The sequence below is a fragment of the Hypanus sabinus genome, chromosome 21 (assembly GCF_030144855.1).
Source record: "Hypanus sabinus isolate sHypSab1 chromosome 21, sHypSab1.hap1, whole genome shotgun sequence".
Taxonomy (NCBI): domain Eukaryota; kingdom Metazoa; phylum Chordata; class Chondrichthyes; order Myliobatiformes; family Dasyatidae; genus Hypanus; species Hypanus sabinus.
The window spans coordinates 60,034,775-60,053,749 of NC_082726.1; the positions used below are offsets into that span (position 1 = coordinate 60,034,775).

The following is an 18,975-nucleotide window of genomic DNA, read 5'->3' on the forward strand; positions in this document are numbered from 1 at the left end:
AGTGATCTGAAGGTCACTGGTTCGAGCCTCAGCTGAGGCAGCGTGTTGTGTCCTTGAGCAAGGCACTTAACCACACATTGCTCTGCGACGACACCGGTGCCAAGCTGTATGGGTCCTAGTGCCCTTCCCTTGGACAACATTCTGTGGCGTGGAGAGGGGAAGGCCTGCAGCCAGTCTCCCAGACAACCCTGCCCAGGCCTGCGCCTTGGAAGGTCTCCAAGGCGCAAATCCATGGTCTCTCGAGACCAACGGATGCCTATTCTATTCAAATATCTGGTAGGTTGGAGATACACCTCACCCTCACCTTTCGGAGTCCGCTGACAACAGGTCCAGGTATGTCAAAAGCTCCTCATATGTTAAACCTTTCAGAGCATGTTGGTCTCCTGACAACCACAACTTTCCTCTCAATTCCTGCTATAATCTTACTGGAACTTGTTGATGCCACATTCAAAGACGGCCCTGATGTCAGGAACAGTTACCCTTTACCTCTAAGCTTCAAGCTCTTTGGACAAGAGCTGAAGCAATGTGGTCCTGATGAAACGCACGCTGGGCGCCGGTGAGCAGGTCACAGGTGAAACATAGAAAATAGGTGCAGGAGTAGGCCATTCGGCCCTTCGACCCTGCACCATCATTCAGTATGATCATGGCTGATCATCCAACTCAGAACCCTGTACCTGCTTTCTCTCCATACCCCCTGATCCCTTTAGCCATAAGGACCATATCTAACTTACTCTTAAATATAGCCAATGAACTGGCCTCAACTGTTTCCTGTGGCAGAGAATTCCACAGATACACCACTCTCTGTGTGAAGAAGTTTTTCCTCATCTCGGTCCTAAAAGGTTTCCCCTTTATCCTTAAACTGTGACCCCTCGTTCTGGATTCCCCCAACAAAGGAAACAATCTTCTTGCATCTAGCCTGTCCAATCCCTTTAGAATTTTATACGTTTCAATAAGATCCCCTCCCCCTCAATCTTCTAAATTCCAGTGAGTATAAGCCTAGATGATCCAGTCTTTCTTCATATGAAAGTCCTGCCATCCCAGGAATCAATCTGGTGAACCTTCTCTGTACTCCCTCTATGGCAAGAATGTCTTTCCTCCGATTAGGGGACCAAAACTGCACACAATATTCTAGGTGCAGTCTCACCAAGGCCTTGCCCAGCTGCAGTAGAACCTCCCTGCTCCTGTACTCAAATCCTTTTGCTATGAATGCCAACATACCATTTGCCTTTTTCACTGCCTGCTGTACCCTGCATGCCCACCTTCAATGACTGGTGTACAATGACACCCAGGTCTTGTTGCACCTCCCCTTTTCCTAATTGGCCACCGTTCAGATAATAATCTGTTTTCCTGTTCTTGCAACCAAAGTGGATAACCTCACATTTATCCGCATTAAATTGCATCTGCCATGAATTTGCCCACTCACCTAACCTAACCAAGTCACCCTGCATCCTCTTAGCATCCTCCTCACAGCTAACACTGCCGCCCAGCTTTGTGTCATCTGCAAAATTGGAGATGCTGCATTTAATTCTCTCATCTATATTAATATATATTGTAAACAACTGGGGTCCCAGCACTAAGCCTTGCGGTACCCCACTAGTCACTGCCTGCCATTCTGAAAAGGTCCCATTTACTCCCACTCTTTGCTTCCTGTCTACCAGCCAATTCTCTATCCACATCAATACCATACCCCCAAAAATGTCTACCAGCCAATTCTCTATCCACATCAATACCATACCCCCAAAACCGTCTGCTTTAAGTTTGCACACTAATCTCCTGTGTGGGACTTTGTCAAAAGCCTTTTGAAAATCTAAATATACCACATCCACTGGCTCTCCCCTATCCACTCTACTAGTTACATCTTCAAAAAATTCTTTAAGATTAGTCAGACATGATTTTCCTTTCACAAATCCATGCTGACTTTGTCCGATGATTTCACCTCTTTCCAAATGTGCCGTTATCACATTTTTGATAACCGACTCTAGCATTTTCCCCACCACCGATGTCAGACTAACCGGTCTATAATTCCCCGGTTTTTCTCTCCTTCCTTTTTTAAAAAGTGGGGTTACATTAGCCACTCTCCAATCCTCAGGAACTAATCCAGAATCTAAGGAGTTTTGAAAAATTATCACTAATGCATCCACTATTTCTTGGGCTACTTCCTTAAGCACTCTGGGATGCAGACCATCTGGCCCTGGGGATTTATCTGACTTTAAACCCTTCAATTTACCTAACACCACTTCCCTACTAACATGTATTTCCCTCAGTTCCTCCATCTCACTTAACCCTCGGTCCCTTACTATTTCTGGAAGATTATTCATGTCCTCCTTAGTGAAGACAGAACCAAAGTAGTTGTTCAATTGGTCTGCCATGTCTTTGTTCCCTATGATCAATTCACCTGTTTCTGACTGTAAAGGACCTGCATTTGTCTTGACCAATCTTTTTCTTTTCACGTATCTATAAAAGCTTTTACAGTCAGTTTTTATGTTCCCTGCCAGCTTTCTCTCATAATCTTTTTTCCCTTTCCTAATTAAGCCCTTTGTCTTCCTCTGCTGGTCTCTGAATTTCTCCCAGTCCTCAGGTGTGCTGTTTTTTTTTTGCTAATTTATATGTTTCTTCTTTGGACTTGATACTATCCCTAATTTCCCTTGTCAGCCACGGGTGCACTACCTTCCCTGGTTTATTCTTTTGCCAAACTGGGATGAACAATTGTTGTCATTCATCCATGCGATCTTTAAATGCTTGCCATTGCATATCCACCGTCAACCCTTGAAGTATCATTTGCCAGTCTATCTTAGCTAATTCACGTCTCATACCTTCAAAGTTACCCTTCTTTAAGTTCAGAACCTTTGTTTCTGAATTAACTATGTCACTCTCCATCTTAATGAAGAATTCCACCATAAAATGGTCACTCTTACCCAAGGGGCCTTGCACAACAAGATTGCTAACTAACCCTTCCTCGTTGCTCAATACCCAATCTAGAATGGCCTGCTCTCTAGTTGGTTCCTCGACATGTTGGTTCAGAAAACCATCACACATACATTCCAAGAAATCCTCTTCCTCAGCACCCGTACCAATTTGGTTCACCCAATCTATATGTAGATTGAAGACACCCATTATAACTACCGTTCCTTTATTGCACCTCCTATGAATAAAACCTCCTATCATTTTACCAGTGATTAAGAACACTGGTAGTTAGCGGAGTGAGAACATACCAGACGTCAGAGTGTGTGGTGAAAACTCCATCCTTCAGGGACTCTGGCGACATCCAACGGACTGGCAGGAGCCCCTTCCCTCCTTTCCGGTAATAATCTGTCTCGTAGATATCACGTGTCATCCCAAAATCTGTGAGAGAGGGACAGGCATCTCAGAATGATTGTTGCTTCAAGTGTAATAATGTCTGTAGCCATTTTAATTGACTTCAAGGGGTGCGTGCCCAGGGTAAAGACCCTCCGGGAGAGAAACTTATTCTGCCCTGCCCAGTGCCTTGTTGCTGGTGACCAGGGAAAAGACGGTGCTGAAAATCACTCAACCAGACTCAGACTGGTCAATGTCTCATCCAACAGACAGCACCTCCAACTCTCCAGTTCTCTGTCAACAATCAAGCTGGACTGGGACTTCGGCCTGCGAGAGAACCTGCATCATAGTCTCCTGACTCAATAGCAATTTTTATTTATATTTGTGCTAGATTTCAGTATGTCTGATAATTAGCAGAACTCAGGCACTAACTTAAGTTTTCTTTACAAATGCGTATCTTTTACTTGCTCAAAGAATGCTCATGAAAATTTACCCACTATCGAGAAACAGCTAAATTTCATTAGGAGTTTGAGAATGTTTGGAATGTCACCAAAAACACTCACAAACTTCTACAGACGTACTGTGGAGAGTATTCTAATTGCTACATCACCATCAGGAATGGGGCAGAGTGGGGCTACTGCACAGGATCAAAATAAGCTGCAGAGAGTTGTAAACTTAGTCAGCTCCATCATGGGCACCAGCCTCCATAGTCTGCCGGACATCTTCAAGGAGCGATGCCCCACAACAGCAGCATCCATCCTTAAGGACCTCCATCACCCAGGTCATGCCCTGTTCTCACTGCTACCATCAGGAAGGAGGTACAGGAGCTTGAAGGTACACACTCAGCAGTTTAAGAACAGCTTCTTCCCCTCTGCCATCTGATTTCTGAATGGACATCGAACCCATGAACACCACCTCACTACTTTTTTATTTCTATTTCAGCACTACTTATTTAACTTATTGTATTTAATTACAGTAAATATACACACACACTTACTGTAATTCAATTTTTTTATTATCATGTATTGCATTGTACTGCCGCCACAAAGACAAATTTCATGGCAGATGCCGGTGGTATTAAACCTGATTTTGATTCCAGGAAGTCACCGTGTAAAGTGGGCGAGTTTCAGCAGCAGCATTGACAGTTACAGAGACACACGCCATCTGAAGTCAATGTGGGGTGATCCAGCAATACGTTCATTCACACTTCCAGAGCATTGGGAATACAACAAAATATCCCAAGGAGGAGAGAGATGGGGTGCATCTAAATACAGTGCAGGTGATGGAGCATTGACACTGCACAGCCCTCACTGAGATGTTGTAACATCAACTGGACAGTCAACCAAACTCCATCCAAAAATGCATGAGTGTTGGACATAGCCTTCGAGCTCCCTAATCTAACTGCAGATTCAATGGCATGATATAGTGAATAGGGAGTAAAAAAAGCAATGCCTTTGCTGGAAAAACAATCGGATACCTTTGGTTAGAAACTTCTTTTGTTCCTAACGTTAACCTCTGGCCTACTGCCAGCCAATCTGCTTTTATACTTACTACTTCCTGGCTGCATCAGAAGTGACCCAATACCGATCTGAAACCGTTCCTTAAAATAAAAGCTGAGTGTGCTTAATCGCATAGAAAAACCAATTGTCCAAAATGCAGACCAAACACGCACGCACACACACAAACAAATTGTTAAATCATTTTGCAGTACATGATGCCAGCTTAACTGAATGTCTGGTAGTTAATGAGAAAACCTACCTCCGATCTTTACAGTATAATCTTCTGCCACCATACAGTTTCGAGCAGCCAAATCTCGGTGAACAAACTTGTTAGCGTTCAGGTAAGACATGCCGTCAGCAATCTCCCCAGCCATCTGGGTCATCTTCTTCAGGGTGGGTGGTGGTTTCCCAGGATTATTCTGTCAGATGTGTACAAGATATTGCAGTGATATTGAGCCTACTGTTTCATCAAACCAAATTAACCTTTCCTCTGTAATCTTGTCTATACTTCTTGCTGCTTCAGTAGAACAGCCAAAAGAATTAAAGACTCCACTTGCTCCAGATATTCTCTTTTCTCTGCAAATCGGGCAGAAGATACAGAAGACTGAAAGCACACACACACCACCAGGCTCAAAGACAGTTCCATCCCACTGCTAAAGATCGATAGCTTTATTTGTCACACCAACATCGAATCCTTCCATGAAACGTGCCGGGTAGGAACACAGTCCGAACGTGTACTGGGGGCAGCCCACAAGTGTCGCCAAGCTCCAGCGCCAAGACGGCACGCCCACAACTGACTCACCCTTACTAACCCATACGTCTTTGGAATACGGGAGGAAACAGGGGCCATCAGAGGAAACCCATGTGGTCACAGGGAGAACGTACAAACTCCTTACAGAGAGTAGCAGGAATTGGACCCGGATCGCAGGCCCTGTAAAGCAGTGCTCTAACAGCTAGGTTATCGTGCTGCTTGCTAGAATTATGATAACTCTTATAAGACCTGTGGACTCACTTTCAGCATCTCCTCATGTCATATATTTATTTATTAATTACTATTAATATTTTTCTTTCTTTTGTCTTTTGCACGCTGCTTGTCCATACAGTTGGTGCAGTCTTTCACTGAGTTGCATGCCATCTTGGACAATGTCTCCCGTCCACTACATAATGTACTGGTTAGGCACAGGAGTACATTCAGCCAGAGACTCATTCCACCGAGATGCAACACTGAGCGTCATAGGAAGTCATTCCTGCCTGTGGCCATCAAACTTTACAACTCCTCCCTCGGAGTGTCAGACACCCTGAGCCAATTGGCTGGTCCTGGACTTATTTCCACGGCATTATTTACTTAATATTATTTAATTATTTATGGTTTTATATTGCTATATTTCTACACTATTCTTGGTTGGTGCGACTGTAACAAAACCCAATTTCCCTCGGGATCAATAAAGTATGTCTGTCTGTCTGTATATGGTGACATATCATGTATGTACTTTGATAATAAAATTTGAACTTCCTCCTTTTCTCCCTCTCGCCGAGTTTCTCTTGCAGCCAGTCCGTTTTTCTTTAATTAGATCCTGGAACTTGCCTTTAAAATCTGACCATGATGTTGGGCTCTGGGCCATTATGTAATCTGCCCTGATTCCTGGTGCTTCCCTCAGAGGGGCTACTGAGTCAAGTTGCTGTTATCAGAGGGACTGCTTGTTGAACTTGCTTCCCTCGGTGAGGCTGCTGGGTCCCGATGCTCTCAGAGATGTTAATGAAATTCTGAGATTTATGGATTGGACTGTAGTTCGTACTGGCCTCTTTCAGTCCTGAATTGTTTTTGTGTTCTTACCCATTCGTTCTTGTTGCCGATTGGCTGGCTGGGGGCTTGGATCACCTGTTAGCTTCTGTCTGAGGGAGGGGTTGGGGTTTGCAAGTTTTTGTTTCTTTTTCTTTTCATTTGTTTGGGGGGGGGAGAATTGATGTCTTCCTTTCAACTACTTCTAAGGTTTTCTGTATTCTTTGGCTATCTGGAGAAGACAAATCTCAGAGCTGTGTTCTGCATACATACTTTGATAATAAGATAAACCTTTGAATTTCCCAGTCCTGCGGCTAATATGTTGGCTCAATATCACAAGTAACTGGATGTGCTCCTCCATCTAATGGGACTCACCTCTGCGTCTGGCCGCAGTGAGCGCAGATAGCTCTTCAGATCCCCACGTGTCATCAGCTCCATGATCACCAAGGTGGGCTGCCCCTGGGACACCACGCCAAGCAGGCGGACCTGAGATACCGAGGAGACCAGTCAGTGAAGGCAGATGTTTAACGGATTGAAAGACAAGCTTTCACCATTCCTACTCCTACCTTGATGGTCACTGGGAATTATTTCAGGTACCTTGGGTTGAGTTACCTCATTAAAGCTTTATGCTGATTACTGTTGACTATTTTATAATCTAGCCAACTATTCTGTATACTATAATCTCTCATAGAACATCCAGAGATGAAAAAGGATCTAATGCTTTCCTAGTGTATATGACAAATGAACTCTTCTCGGGCTTCCAGACAGGTAATGGTATCAATTATAACAAATGTTTCATTGACAAACTCTGCCATCTTCTTTAGGGATGATGCCTAGGCAAGTCTGGTCCGGTGGTATTTATACTCCTGTATTCCATCTCTCCTGATTGGTTAGTCTTCATCCAATCAAGTTTGGAATTTGATTGTAAAGAAGGTGGGAGAGTGGAAAACTGATTGGATGAGGACTAACCAATCAGGAGAGACAGAATACAGGGGTATAAATATCACCAGAATAGTCTTGCCCAGGCATCATCCCTGAAGAAGATAGCAGAGTTTGTCATCGAAACGGCAGTTATAATTGATACCTCTTCCCAGCTGGAAGCCTGAGAAGTGTTTATTCATTAGCCAGAGATGAATCTCATTTTGGAAGCATGGTTATGTGATAAAACACTGGCCCAGGACACTTTCAGCATTGAAATCTCATTCAGAGGAACACAGCCGCAGTGGGATACTTTTGAAGTCCCATTTCAGAGGAGACTTTGCAACTTGAGATGAAACAAGCTCAACCAGTGTCACTTGATTTTAAGTCTACCTTAACCGAATGATCCCTCTCTTCAACCAATCTGGTTTTGAACGAACCTGCACAACCTTATTCACTACCTCAGTACAGCAACACGATGACCACTTTCTGCCACAAGACTCAGTTTGCTTCTGTGTTCTTTGTTGTACAGTTTGTGTTCTTTCTCGGGAAGTTTGTACCTTCAATGCTATCTGCCTGTGGCAGGACTGCAAGGATTTCAATTTTTCAATGCACCTGTGCAGAAATGAAGAGTCACTGAAACAGGCCCTTTAGCTCATCTAGCCTTTGACAAACTATTATTCTGCCTAGTTCCACCAAGACCAGAGCCCTCCACACCCCTCTCATCCAAACTTCTCTTAAATGTTGCAATCAAACCTGCATTCCCTACTTCCGCTGACAGCTCATTCCATACCCACACCACTCTCGGGGAAAAGGAGCTCCCCCTCATGTTCCCCTTAAACATCTTACCTTTCACCCTTAACCTATGATCTCTAGTTCTAGTCTCACCCAACCTCAGTGGAAAAATCTATTCTCTTCATAATATTCTATACAAAATGTTGTGCATATGACAATAAATTTGACTTTGACAGCAAAATGCTCTCTCTTTACAGTACCCCAGCAGCACAGAACACAGCTCCACGCCACACCTTTTCCAACCGAGCCACAAGAATTTTGTACAGGAGCACCCAGGAGTTGTGCATTTGTGACCTTGCTTTGGCTCAAGTTGTCAAGTCTCTTCTGAAATGAGAGCTCAAACCGACCCCACGACGGCCGGGTTCCTCTGAGTGAGGGTTCAAGGCAGTAACAGGCTCGGAGTGTGCCTGTAGGGTTTACTACGCGCTTAGCAGAACCCTCAAGAATTTGGTGATGTTGGTCTGGCAGATTTTCTGGACAATTGGATGTACGCCAACACACTTCCAATTTACTTTCATATGATGTTACATAGTAAGATCATAAATAGGAGGGATACATTGCATAAAAAATGGTGGGAACTCCTGGTTTAAAGGTATGCAGGGCAATGATAAGTTCAGACAGAGCAGGGACACTGTGTTCAAAGGGAGCGTAAGAAACAGGGTTCTGCTGAGTTTAAAGGCAGTGTGGGGTATAGAACCCCAGACGGCCCAATGTTCAACCGCTACGGATTTCTGCTATGTCATATCTGACAGTGATAGGTTTGTGACAGATGCTGTATGAACCAGTGTGAACCTGTATTGTGTCCCAGGTTACAGTCACACACCCCGTATTATGTCCCAGGTTATAGTCACACACCCCGTATTGTGTCCCAGGTTACAGTCACAGACCCCATATTGTGTTACAGGTTACAGTCACACACCCCATATTGTGTCCCAGGCTACAGTCACACACCCCATATTGTGTCCCAGGCTACAGTCACACACCCCATATTGTGTCCCAGGTTACAGTCACACACCCCGTATTGAGTTACAGGTTACAGTCACACACCCCGTATTATGTCCCAGGCTACAGTCACACACCCCATATTGTGTCCCAGGCTACAGTCACACACCCCGTATTGTTTTACAGGCTACAGTCACACACCCTGTATTATGTCCCAGGTTATAGTCACACACCCCGTATTGTGTCCCAGGCTACAGTCACACACCCCGTATTGTGTTACAGGCTACAGTCACACACCCCGTATTGTGTTACAGGTTACAGTCACACACCCCGTATTGTGTCCCAGGCTACAGTCACACACCCCGTATTGTGTTACAGGTTACAGTCACACACCCCGTATTGTTTTACAGGTTACAGTCACACACCCCGTATTGTGTTACAGGTTACAGTCACACACCCCATATTATGTCCCAGGCTACAGTCACACACCCCATATTGTGTCCCAGGCTACAGTCACACACCCCATATTGTGTCCCAGGTTACAGTCACACACCCCGTATTGTTTTACAGGCTACAGTCACACACCCCGTATTGTGTTACAGATTACAGTCACACACCCCGTATTGTTTTACAGGCTACAGTCACACACCCTGTATTATGTCCCAGGTTATAGTCACACACCCCGTATTGTGTCCCAGGCTACAGTCACACACCCCATATTGTGTTACAGGTTACAGTCACACACCCCGTATTGTGTTACAGGTTACAGTCACACACCCCGTATTGTTTTACAGGTTACAGTCACACACCCCGTATTGTGTTACAGGTTACAGTCACACACCCCGTATTATGTCCCAGGCTACAGTCACACACCCCATATTGTGTCCCAGGCTACAGTCACACACCCCATATTGTGTCCCAGGTTATAGTCACACACCCCGTATTGTGTCACAGGTTACAGTCACACACCCCGTATTGTGTCACAGGTTACAGTCACACACCCCGTATTGTGTCACAGGTTACAGTCACACACCCCGTATTGTGTCCCAGGCTACAGTCACACACCCCGTATTGTGTCCCAGGCTACAGTCACACACCCCGTATTGTGTCCCAGGTTATAGTCACACACCCCGTATTGTGTCCCAGGCTACAGTCACACACCCCGTATTGTGTCCCAGGCTACAGTCACACACCCCGTATTGTGTCCCAGGCTACAGTCACTCACCCCGTATTGTGTCACAGGTTACAGTCACACACCCCGTATTGTGTCACAGGCTACAGTCACACACCCCGTATTGTGTCCCAGGCTACAGTCACACACCCCGTATTGTGTCCCAGGCTACAGTCACACACCCCGTATTGTGTCCCAGGTTACAGTCACTCACCCCGTATTGTGTCCCAGGCTACAGTCACACACCCCGTATTGTGTCCCAGGCTACAGTCACACACCCCGTATTGTGTCCCAGGTTATAGTCACACACCCCGTATTGTGTCCCAGGTTATAGTCACACACCCCGTATTGTGTTACAGGTTACAGTCACACACCCCGTATTGTGTCCCAGGTTATAGTCACACACCCTGTATTGTGTCCCAGGTTACAGTCACACACCCCGTATTGTGTCCCAGGTTATAGTCACACACCCTGTATTGTGTCCCAGGTTACAGTCACACACCCCGTATTATGTCCCAGGTTATAGTCACACACCCCGTATTGTGTCCCAGGCTACAGTCACACACCCTGTATTGTGTTACAGGTTTGTCATAGGACTGCATGCACCAGAACAATCGGTCACCATTACAAAGCCACAAATCCTTTTTGCCCTCCTACTTTGTTCAAAGCTCTGCGACTCTCATGTCAGTGACACAGAGGCACCGATCCAGCTCTTTAATGATCTCTGCTCCACCTACCACGTGATGGCAATTGAACTCCTTCATCACCGATGCCTCGTTGAGGAACTCGATGCGCTCGCGCATGCTGGCCGACTCGTTCACCGTCTTGATGGCCACTCTCGTCTCTGTGTCACCCTTCACCACGCCCTTGGCGATTCCCTCGTACACCATCCCAAAGGAGCCCTGGCCCAACTCGCGGCACATGGTCATCTTCTCCCGTGGAACCTCCCACTCATCCGGCACATACACTGAGACGAAAGAGGAACAGCGCTCAGACACCTCACTGACTGAGGAGCCATTGGCCCACCACCACCTCGGTAATCCCGAAAAGGCTCAGCCAGCTCCTGTGGAGTGATCCAACTTCCCAAGCTCCAGCTCCTTCCCTGGATTCTATTTATCCAGGTACCACCTAGAAGTGGTCAAAAATAGAGGATGGAAAGAGGCCATTCAGCCCACCTAATCCAGGCCAAGAATCAACCACAAATACTGTATTAGTCCCATTCCTTATCCTGCCACTGTCTCAGGAACCATCCCCCAGCTCTCAGATTCTACACTAACCTACACACTCAGAACGACTAACCCACCGACCCTCATGTCTTTATGATGTGAGAGGAAACCCATGCAGTCACAGGGGGGACCTGCAAACTCCACACGGTCAGCACTCAAGGCTAGGACTTTATTTATTTATTTAGAGATACAGTGCAAAATAGGCCCTTCCAGACCTTCGAACCGCACCAGCAGCAGCCCACCAAATTCCCCCTAGCATAATCACGGGACAACTTACAATGACCAAAACTTGTGCTTGGGACATTCAAGTGTAGAAAAGCCCTTGGTGAACACTGACCAGGTGAAGACAGGTAACTGTATAAAGGGACACTGTGTTGGAGGCTGGGAACTGGGTACTTTTGTTTGACAGCATCTCACCCAACCAGGCCCTTCTCTGTATCCCACGAATGGAGCTGACTGCTTAAATCTTAGATTAGACAGTTTAATTTTTTTTTGCAATTTGACAATCTGTTTGTATTTTAATTAATTCTTATATGCATGTAGCAACTCAATATGCTTCCTCGTGGCTACAGTATGTATATGCAGCTTTTCAGGGTGGTTACACTGGATTTTGGAAATTTCTCTTGGTGCTATGTTATTTGAATAAGAGTATTCTCATTTGTTGACTTATCTACACATTTGAATGGAATTTTCCTTATCTATGGGTATAAAAATAGCTGACCACAATTCAACATCATCTTTTGTTCGTCCCTTCACTTATTAGACATAAATCCCTGTTAGTTTCACTTTTCCTTTGTTCTATCGATGCTTCATTAAATGATCATGAAAGCATCAGGTTTTGTGCTTTGTTCCTGATTTCTGAAAGCACCTTGGATTGAAACATTGGAATTCAATGCCCACTCACCTGACCATTCCCTCTGTCTCCAACCCCTCTCCAACCAGATCCCAGGGAAACCTTGCCATCCCGTGCCACAACCCTCCCAGACGGTGTTTGGCCACCCCCACCCCCGGCAAACTCACTGTCAGCAGCACTGAAGTACTCAGGATTCACAGATGCATAAAGGACTCCATTCGGAAGCCGATCATTGTTTCTGTGCAAAAGAGAAACTAATTAATAAAATAAAAATCTGGCCAAATCTCAGCAGCTTTCAATGATGCGAAGGACTCAGTGTGAAACTTTTTGCAGCCTCAAGTGGGTGAGCTTTTTGCCCAGCCTATGGGAGGAGGAGCCACACTGGCCAAGGTCAGAGAGGGAGAAGTGGTAATGCACGGAGGTCCCGGTGCAATGGCGCAGCGGGTAGAACCGCGGCCCACCAACTTCAGGCACTGTCTGTGCGGAGTTCGACCCTGTAGGTTTCCCCTGGGTGCTCCTGGATCCTCCCACAAAGGCGTGCAGGTCAGTAGGATAACTGGCCATAGTAAATTGTACCTGGTTTGTAAGTGAGGGGTGGAATCTGGGGGGTGGGGGTTGTTGATGGGAACGTGGGGAGAATAAAATGGGACTAGAGCAAGATTTATATAACAGGACAGCTCAGTAGTTAGCACAGACTCGACGGACCAAATGGCCTGTTTCCGAGCTTCAGGGCTCGATCACTATCCTAATTCCATGCACTGGCAGCCCACTAAAAATCCTTGCACAGATACGATGGGATGATCAGCCTCTTTCTGCACTTCATAATGGAGTCTATTCTACAACTGGCGCTCTGAGCAATGTCTTGCAAACCACTCACTGCACCTTGGCATGGACATCGCTGATACGAATTGATGAAAATCAAGTCATCTTCCAGAGAAGGAACCAGCAACATTAAGGAGTTTGGACAATGTGGTGACGGATCAGACAAACATTTTAAATATTTATCCAAAGACTATTGACCTTATCAATACATGCACACCTTAGGCCCGAAGTCACTATACACTCAGTGGCCACTTTATTAGGTACACCTGCTCGTTAATGCAGATATCTAATCAGGCAGTCACACAGCAGCAACTCAATGTATTAAAGCGTGCAAACACGGTCAAGAGGTTCAGTTGTTGCTCAGACCAAACATCAGAAAGGGGAGGAAATACGATCTCAGTGACTTTGGCCATGGAATGATTGTTGGGGTGCCAGACAGGGTGGGTTGGAGCATCTCAGAATCTGCTGATCTCCTGGGATTTTCATGCCTAACAGTTGCTAGAGTTTATAGAGAATGGTGAGAGAAACTAAAAAAAAATCCAGTGGGCAGCAGTTCTGTGGTTGAAAACGTCTTGTTAATGAGGGAGGTCAGAGGAGAATGGCCGGACTGGTTCAGACTGACAATAACTCAGATAACCAACAGTGGTGTGCAGAAGAGCATCCCTGAATGCAGAACACGCAAATCCTTGAAGTGGCTGGGCTCCAGGAGTAGAAGATGACACTGGGTTCCACTCCTGATTAAGTGGCCAGTGAGTGTATACTTGACAATTAAATAAATCTGAATGTGACAGGAGGGCAGCACGGTGAGTCGGTCAGAGATGTAAACAGGCAGGTGACCATCAAAACTGGGAACTGGGCAGAACCGTGGACTCAGGGAGAGCGGGGGAAACTGGGGTGAGCAAGAATGGAACCGACCTGCAGGACTGGGATTACTGCAAGGCTGCAGAGTGGGTAAATATAGATCACAACGGAATAACGGAGTTATTAAACACATAACCTTACCGCTTCTTGTTGAAGTAATACAGTGTTAATATCAGACCAATTATCATCAAGAGCACTGCAATTGGCAGAGCAATGATTAACTGCATGAGGTTATCGGGACCGGGTGCTGTGGAAACAGATCGAAGACACAGAGGTCAGAGCTTCAATTTCTTCACAGATTGAAGCAGAGCCAAGAAAAATAAACAACAGTTAACTGGTCAGACTGCAGCAGGGAACTGCATCACGCACAGTTCCAACTCGCCCACTCCAGGCGTTAGCCACGTTCGCAATTCTTATAGAGTCCTCATTGTATGACTATCCTTACACTGAACACGGCACACCCATCCAATCACACAGTCCCAGGTCAATCCCCATACTGTCCCTCACACACCCCTCCACACTCACTCTCACAGTCCCAGGACTATCTTACACTGTCCGTCACACACCCCTGCACACTCACTCTCACAGTCCCAGGACTATCCTTACACTGTCCCTCACACACCCCTCCACACTCACTCTCACAGTCCCAGGACTATCCTTACACTGTCCCTCACACACCCCTGCACACTCACTCTCACAGTCCCAGGACTATCCTTACACTGTCCCTCACACACCCCTCCACACTCACTCTCACAGTCCCAGGACTATCCTTACACTGTCCCTCACACACCCCTCCACACTCACTATCACAGTCCCAGGACTATCTCACACAGTCCCTGACACACCCCTCCACACTCACTCTCACAGTCCCAGGACTATCCTTTCACTGTCCCTCACACACACCTTCACACTCACTCTCACAGTTCCAGGACTATCCTTACACTGTCCCTCACACACCTCTTCACACTCACTCTCAGTCCCAGGACTATCCTTACACTGTCCCTCACACACCCCTCCACACTCACTCTCACAGTCACAGGACTATCCTTACACTGTCACTCACACACCCCTCCACACTCACTCTCACAGTCACAGGACTATCCTTACACTGTCCCTCACACACCCCTCCACACTCACTCTCACAGTCCCAGGACTATCCTTACACTGTCCCTCACACACCCCTCCACACTCACTCTCACAGTCCCAGGACTATCCTTACACTGTCCCTCACACACCCCTCCACACTCACTCTCACAGTCACAGGACTATCCTTACACTGTCCCTCACACACCCCTCCACACTCACTCTCACAGTCACAGGACTATCCGTACACTGTCCCTCACACACCCCTGCACACTCACTATCAGAGTCACAGGACTATCCTTACACTGTCCCTCACACACCTCTTCACACTCACTATCACAGTCCCAGGACTATCCTTACACTGTCCCCCACACACCCCTGCACACTCACTCTCACAGTCCCAGGACTATCCTTACACTGTCCCTCACACACCCCTCCACACTCACTCTCAGAGTCAAAGGACTATCCTTACACTGTCCCTCACACACCCCTTCACACTCACTCTCACAGTCCCAGGACTATCCTTACACTGTCCCCCACACACCCCTCCACACTCACTCTCACAGTCCCAGGACTATCCTTACACTGTCCCTCACACACCACTTCACACTCACTCTCACAGTCCCAGGACTATCTCACACTGTCCCTCACACAACCCTCCACACTCACTCTCACAGTCCCAGGACTATCTCACACAGTCCCTGACACGCCCCTCCACAATCACTCTCACAGTCCCAGGACCATCCGTACACTGTCCCTCACACACCCCTCCACAATCACTCTCACAGTCCCAGGAGTCTCCTTACACTGTCCCTCACACACCCCTCCACACTCGCTATCATAGTCCCAGGACTATCCTTACACTGTCCATCAAACACCCCTCCACAATCACACTCACAGTCACAGGACTATCCTTACACTGTCCCTCACACACCCCTTCACACTCACTCTCAAAGTCCCAGGAGTATCCTTACACTGTCCCTCACACACCCCTCCACACTCACTCTCACAGTCCCAGGACTATCCTTACACTGTCCCTCACACACCCCTCCACACTCACTCTCACAGTCCCAGGACTATCCTTACACTGTCCCTCACACACCCCTCCACACTCACTCTCACAGTCCCAGGACTATCCTTACACTGTCCCTCACACACCCCTCCACACTCACTCTCACAGTCCCAGGACTATCCTTACACTGTCCCTCACACACCCCTCCACACTCACTCTCACAGTCCCAGGACCATCCTTACACTGTCCCTCACACACCCCTCCACACTCACTCTCACAGTCCCAGGACTATCCTTACACTGTCCCTCACACACCCCTCCACACTCACTCTCACAGTCCCAGGAGTCTCCTTACACTGTCCCTCACACACCCCTGCACACTCACTATCACAGTCCCAGGAGTATCCTTACACTGTCCCTCACACACCCCTCCACACTCACTCTCACAGTCCCAGGACTATCCTTACACTGTCCCTCACACACCCCTCCACACTCACTCTCACAGTCCCAGGACTATCCTTACACTGTCCCTCACACACCCCTCCACACTCACACTCACAGTCCCAGGACTATCCTTACACTGTCCCCCACACAGCCGTCCACACTCACTCTCACAGTCCAAGGACTATCCTTACACTGTCCCTCACACACCCCTCCACACTCACTCTCACAGTCCCAAGTCTATCCTTACACTGTCCCTCACACAGCCGTCCACACTCACTCTCACAGTCCCAGGACTATCCTTACACTGTCCCTCACACACCCCTCCACACTCACTCTCACAGTCCCAGGACTATCCTTACACTGTCCCCCACACACCCCTCCACACTCACTCTCACAGTCCCAGGACTATCCTTACACTGTCCCTCACACACCCCTCCACACTCACTCTCACAGTCCCAGGAGTCTCCTTACACTGTCCCTCACACACCCCTGCACACTCACTCTCACAGTCCCAAGTCTATCCTTACACTGTCCCTCACACGCCCCTCCACACTCACTCTCACAGTCCCAGGACTATCCTTACACTGTCCCTCACACAGCCGTCCACACTCACTCTCACAGTCCCAGGACTATCCTTACATTGTCCCTCACACACCCCTCCACACTCACTCTCAGAGTCACAGGTCTATCCTTACACTGTCCCTCACACACCCCTCCACACTCACTCTCAGAGTCACAGGTCTATCCTTACACTGTCCATCACACACCCCTTCACACTCACTCTCACAGTCCCAGGACTATCCTTACACTGTCCCTCACACACCCCTCCACACTCTCTCTCACAGTCCCAAGTCTATCCTTACACTGTCCCTCACACGCCCCTCCACACTCACTCTCACAGTCCCAGGACTATCCTTACACTGTCCCTCACACACCCCTCCACACTCACTCTCACAGTCCCAGGACTATCCTTACACTGTCCCTCACACAGCCGTCCACACTCACTCTCACAGTCCCAGGACTATCCTTACACTGTCCCTCACACACCCCTCCACACTCACTCTCACAGTCCCAGGAGTCTCCTTACACTGTCCCTCACACACCCCTGCACACTCACTCTCACAGTCCCAAGTCTATCCTTACACTGTCCCTCACACAGCCGTCCACACTCACTCTCACAGTCCCAGGACTATCCTTACATTGTCCCTCACGCACCCCTTCACACTCACTCTCAGAGTCACAGGACTATCCTTACACTGTCCCTCACACCCCCCTTCACACTCACTCTCACAGTCCCAGGACTATCCTTACACTGTCCCTCACACACCCCTCCACACTCACTCTCAGTCCCAGGACTATCCTTACACTGTCCCTCACACACCCCTCCACACTCACTCTCAGTCCCAGGACTATCTTACACTGTCCCTCACACACCCCTGCACACTCACTCTCACAGTCCCAGGACTATCCTTACACTGTCCCTCACACACCCCTCCACACTCTCTCTCACAGTCCCAGGACTATCTCACACAGTCCCTGACACGCCCCTCCACACTCACTCTCACAGTCCCAGGACTATCCTTACACTGTCCCTCACACACCCCTCCACACTCACTCTCACAGTCCCAGGACTATCCGTACACTGTCCCCCACACACCCCTCCACACTCACTCTCACAGTCCCAGGACTATCTTACACTGTCCCTCACACGCCCCTCCACACTCACTCTCAGTCCCAGGACTATCCTTACACTGTCCCTCACACACCCCTCCACACTCACTCTCACAGTCCCAGGACTATCCTTACACTGTCCCTCACACACCCCTCCACACTCACTCTCACAGTCCCAGGAGTCTCCTTACACTGTCCGTCACACACCCCTCCACACTCACTCTCACAGTCCCAGGACTATCCGTACATTGTCCCTCACACACCCCTCCACACTCACTCTCACAGTCCCAGGACTATCCTTACACTGTCCCTCACACACCCCTCCACACTCACTCTCACAGTCCCAGGACTATCCTTACACTGTCCCTCACACACCCCTGCACACTCACTCTCACAGTCCCAGGACTATCCTTACACTGTCCCTCACACACCCCTCCACACTCACTCTCACAGTCCCAGGACTATCCTTACACTGTCCCTCACACACCCCTCCACACTCACTCTCACAGTCCCAGGACTATCCGTACATTGTCCCTCACGCACCCCTCCACACTCACTCTCACAGTCCCAGGACTATCCTTACACTGTCCCTCACACACCCCTTC

The 18,975-nt window shown here is 47.8% G+C and overlaps 1 protein-coding gene across 1 annotated transcript in view; it reads right to left on the minus strand.

Moving 5' to 3' along the window:
• Positions 1-18,975, minus strand: part of igf1ra (insulin-like growth factor 1a receptor) — a 333,731-nt gene that overhangs the window by 20,830 nt on the left and 293,926 nt on the right. Inside the window, exons 14-19 of the mRNA XM_059946664.1 lie at positions 14,303-14,408; positions 12,646-12,716; positions 11,137-11,366; positions 6,949-7,059; positions 5,053-5,212; positions 3,213-3,342 (exon numbers count right to left, since the gene is read on the minus strand). Coding sequence (XP_059802647.1) covers positions 3,213-3,342; positions 5,053-5,212; positions 6,949-7,059; positions 11,137-11,366; positions 12,646-12,716; positions 14,303-14,408 — 808 coding nt within the window. The remainder of the gene's footprint in view (positions 1-3,212; positions 3,343-5,052; positions 5,213-6,948; positions 7,060-11,136; positions 11,367-12,645; positions 12,717-14,302; positions 14,409-18,975) is intronic.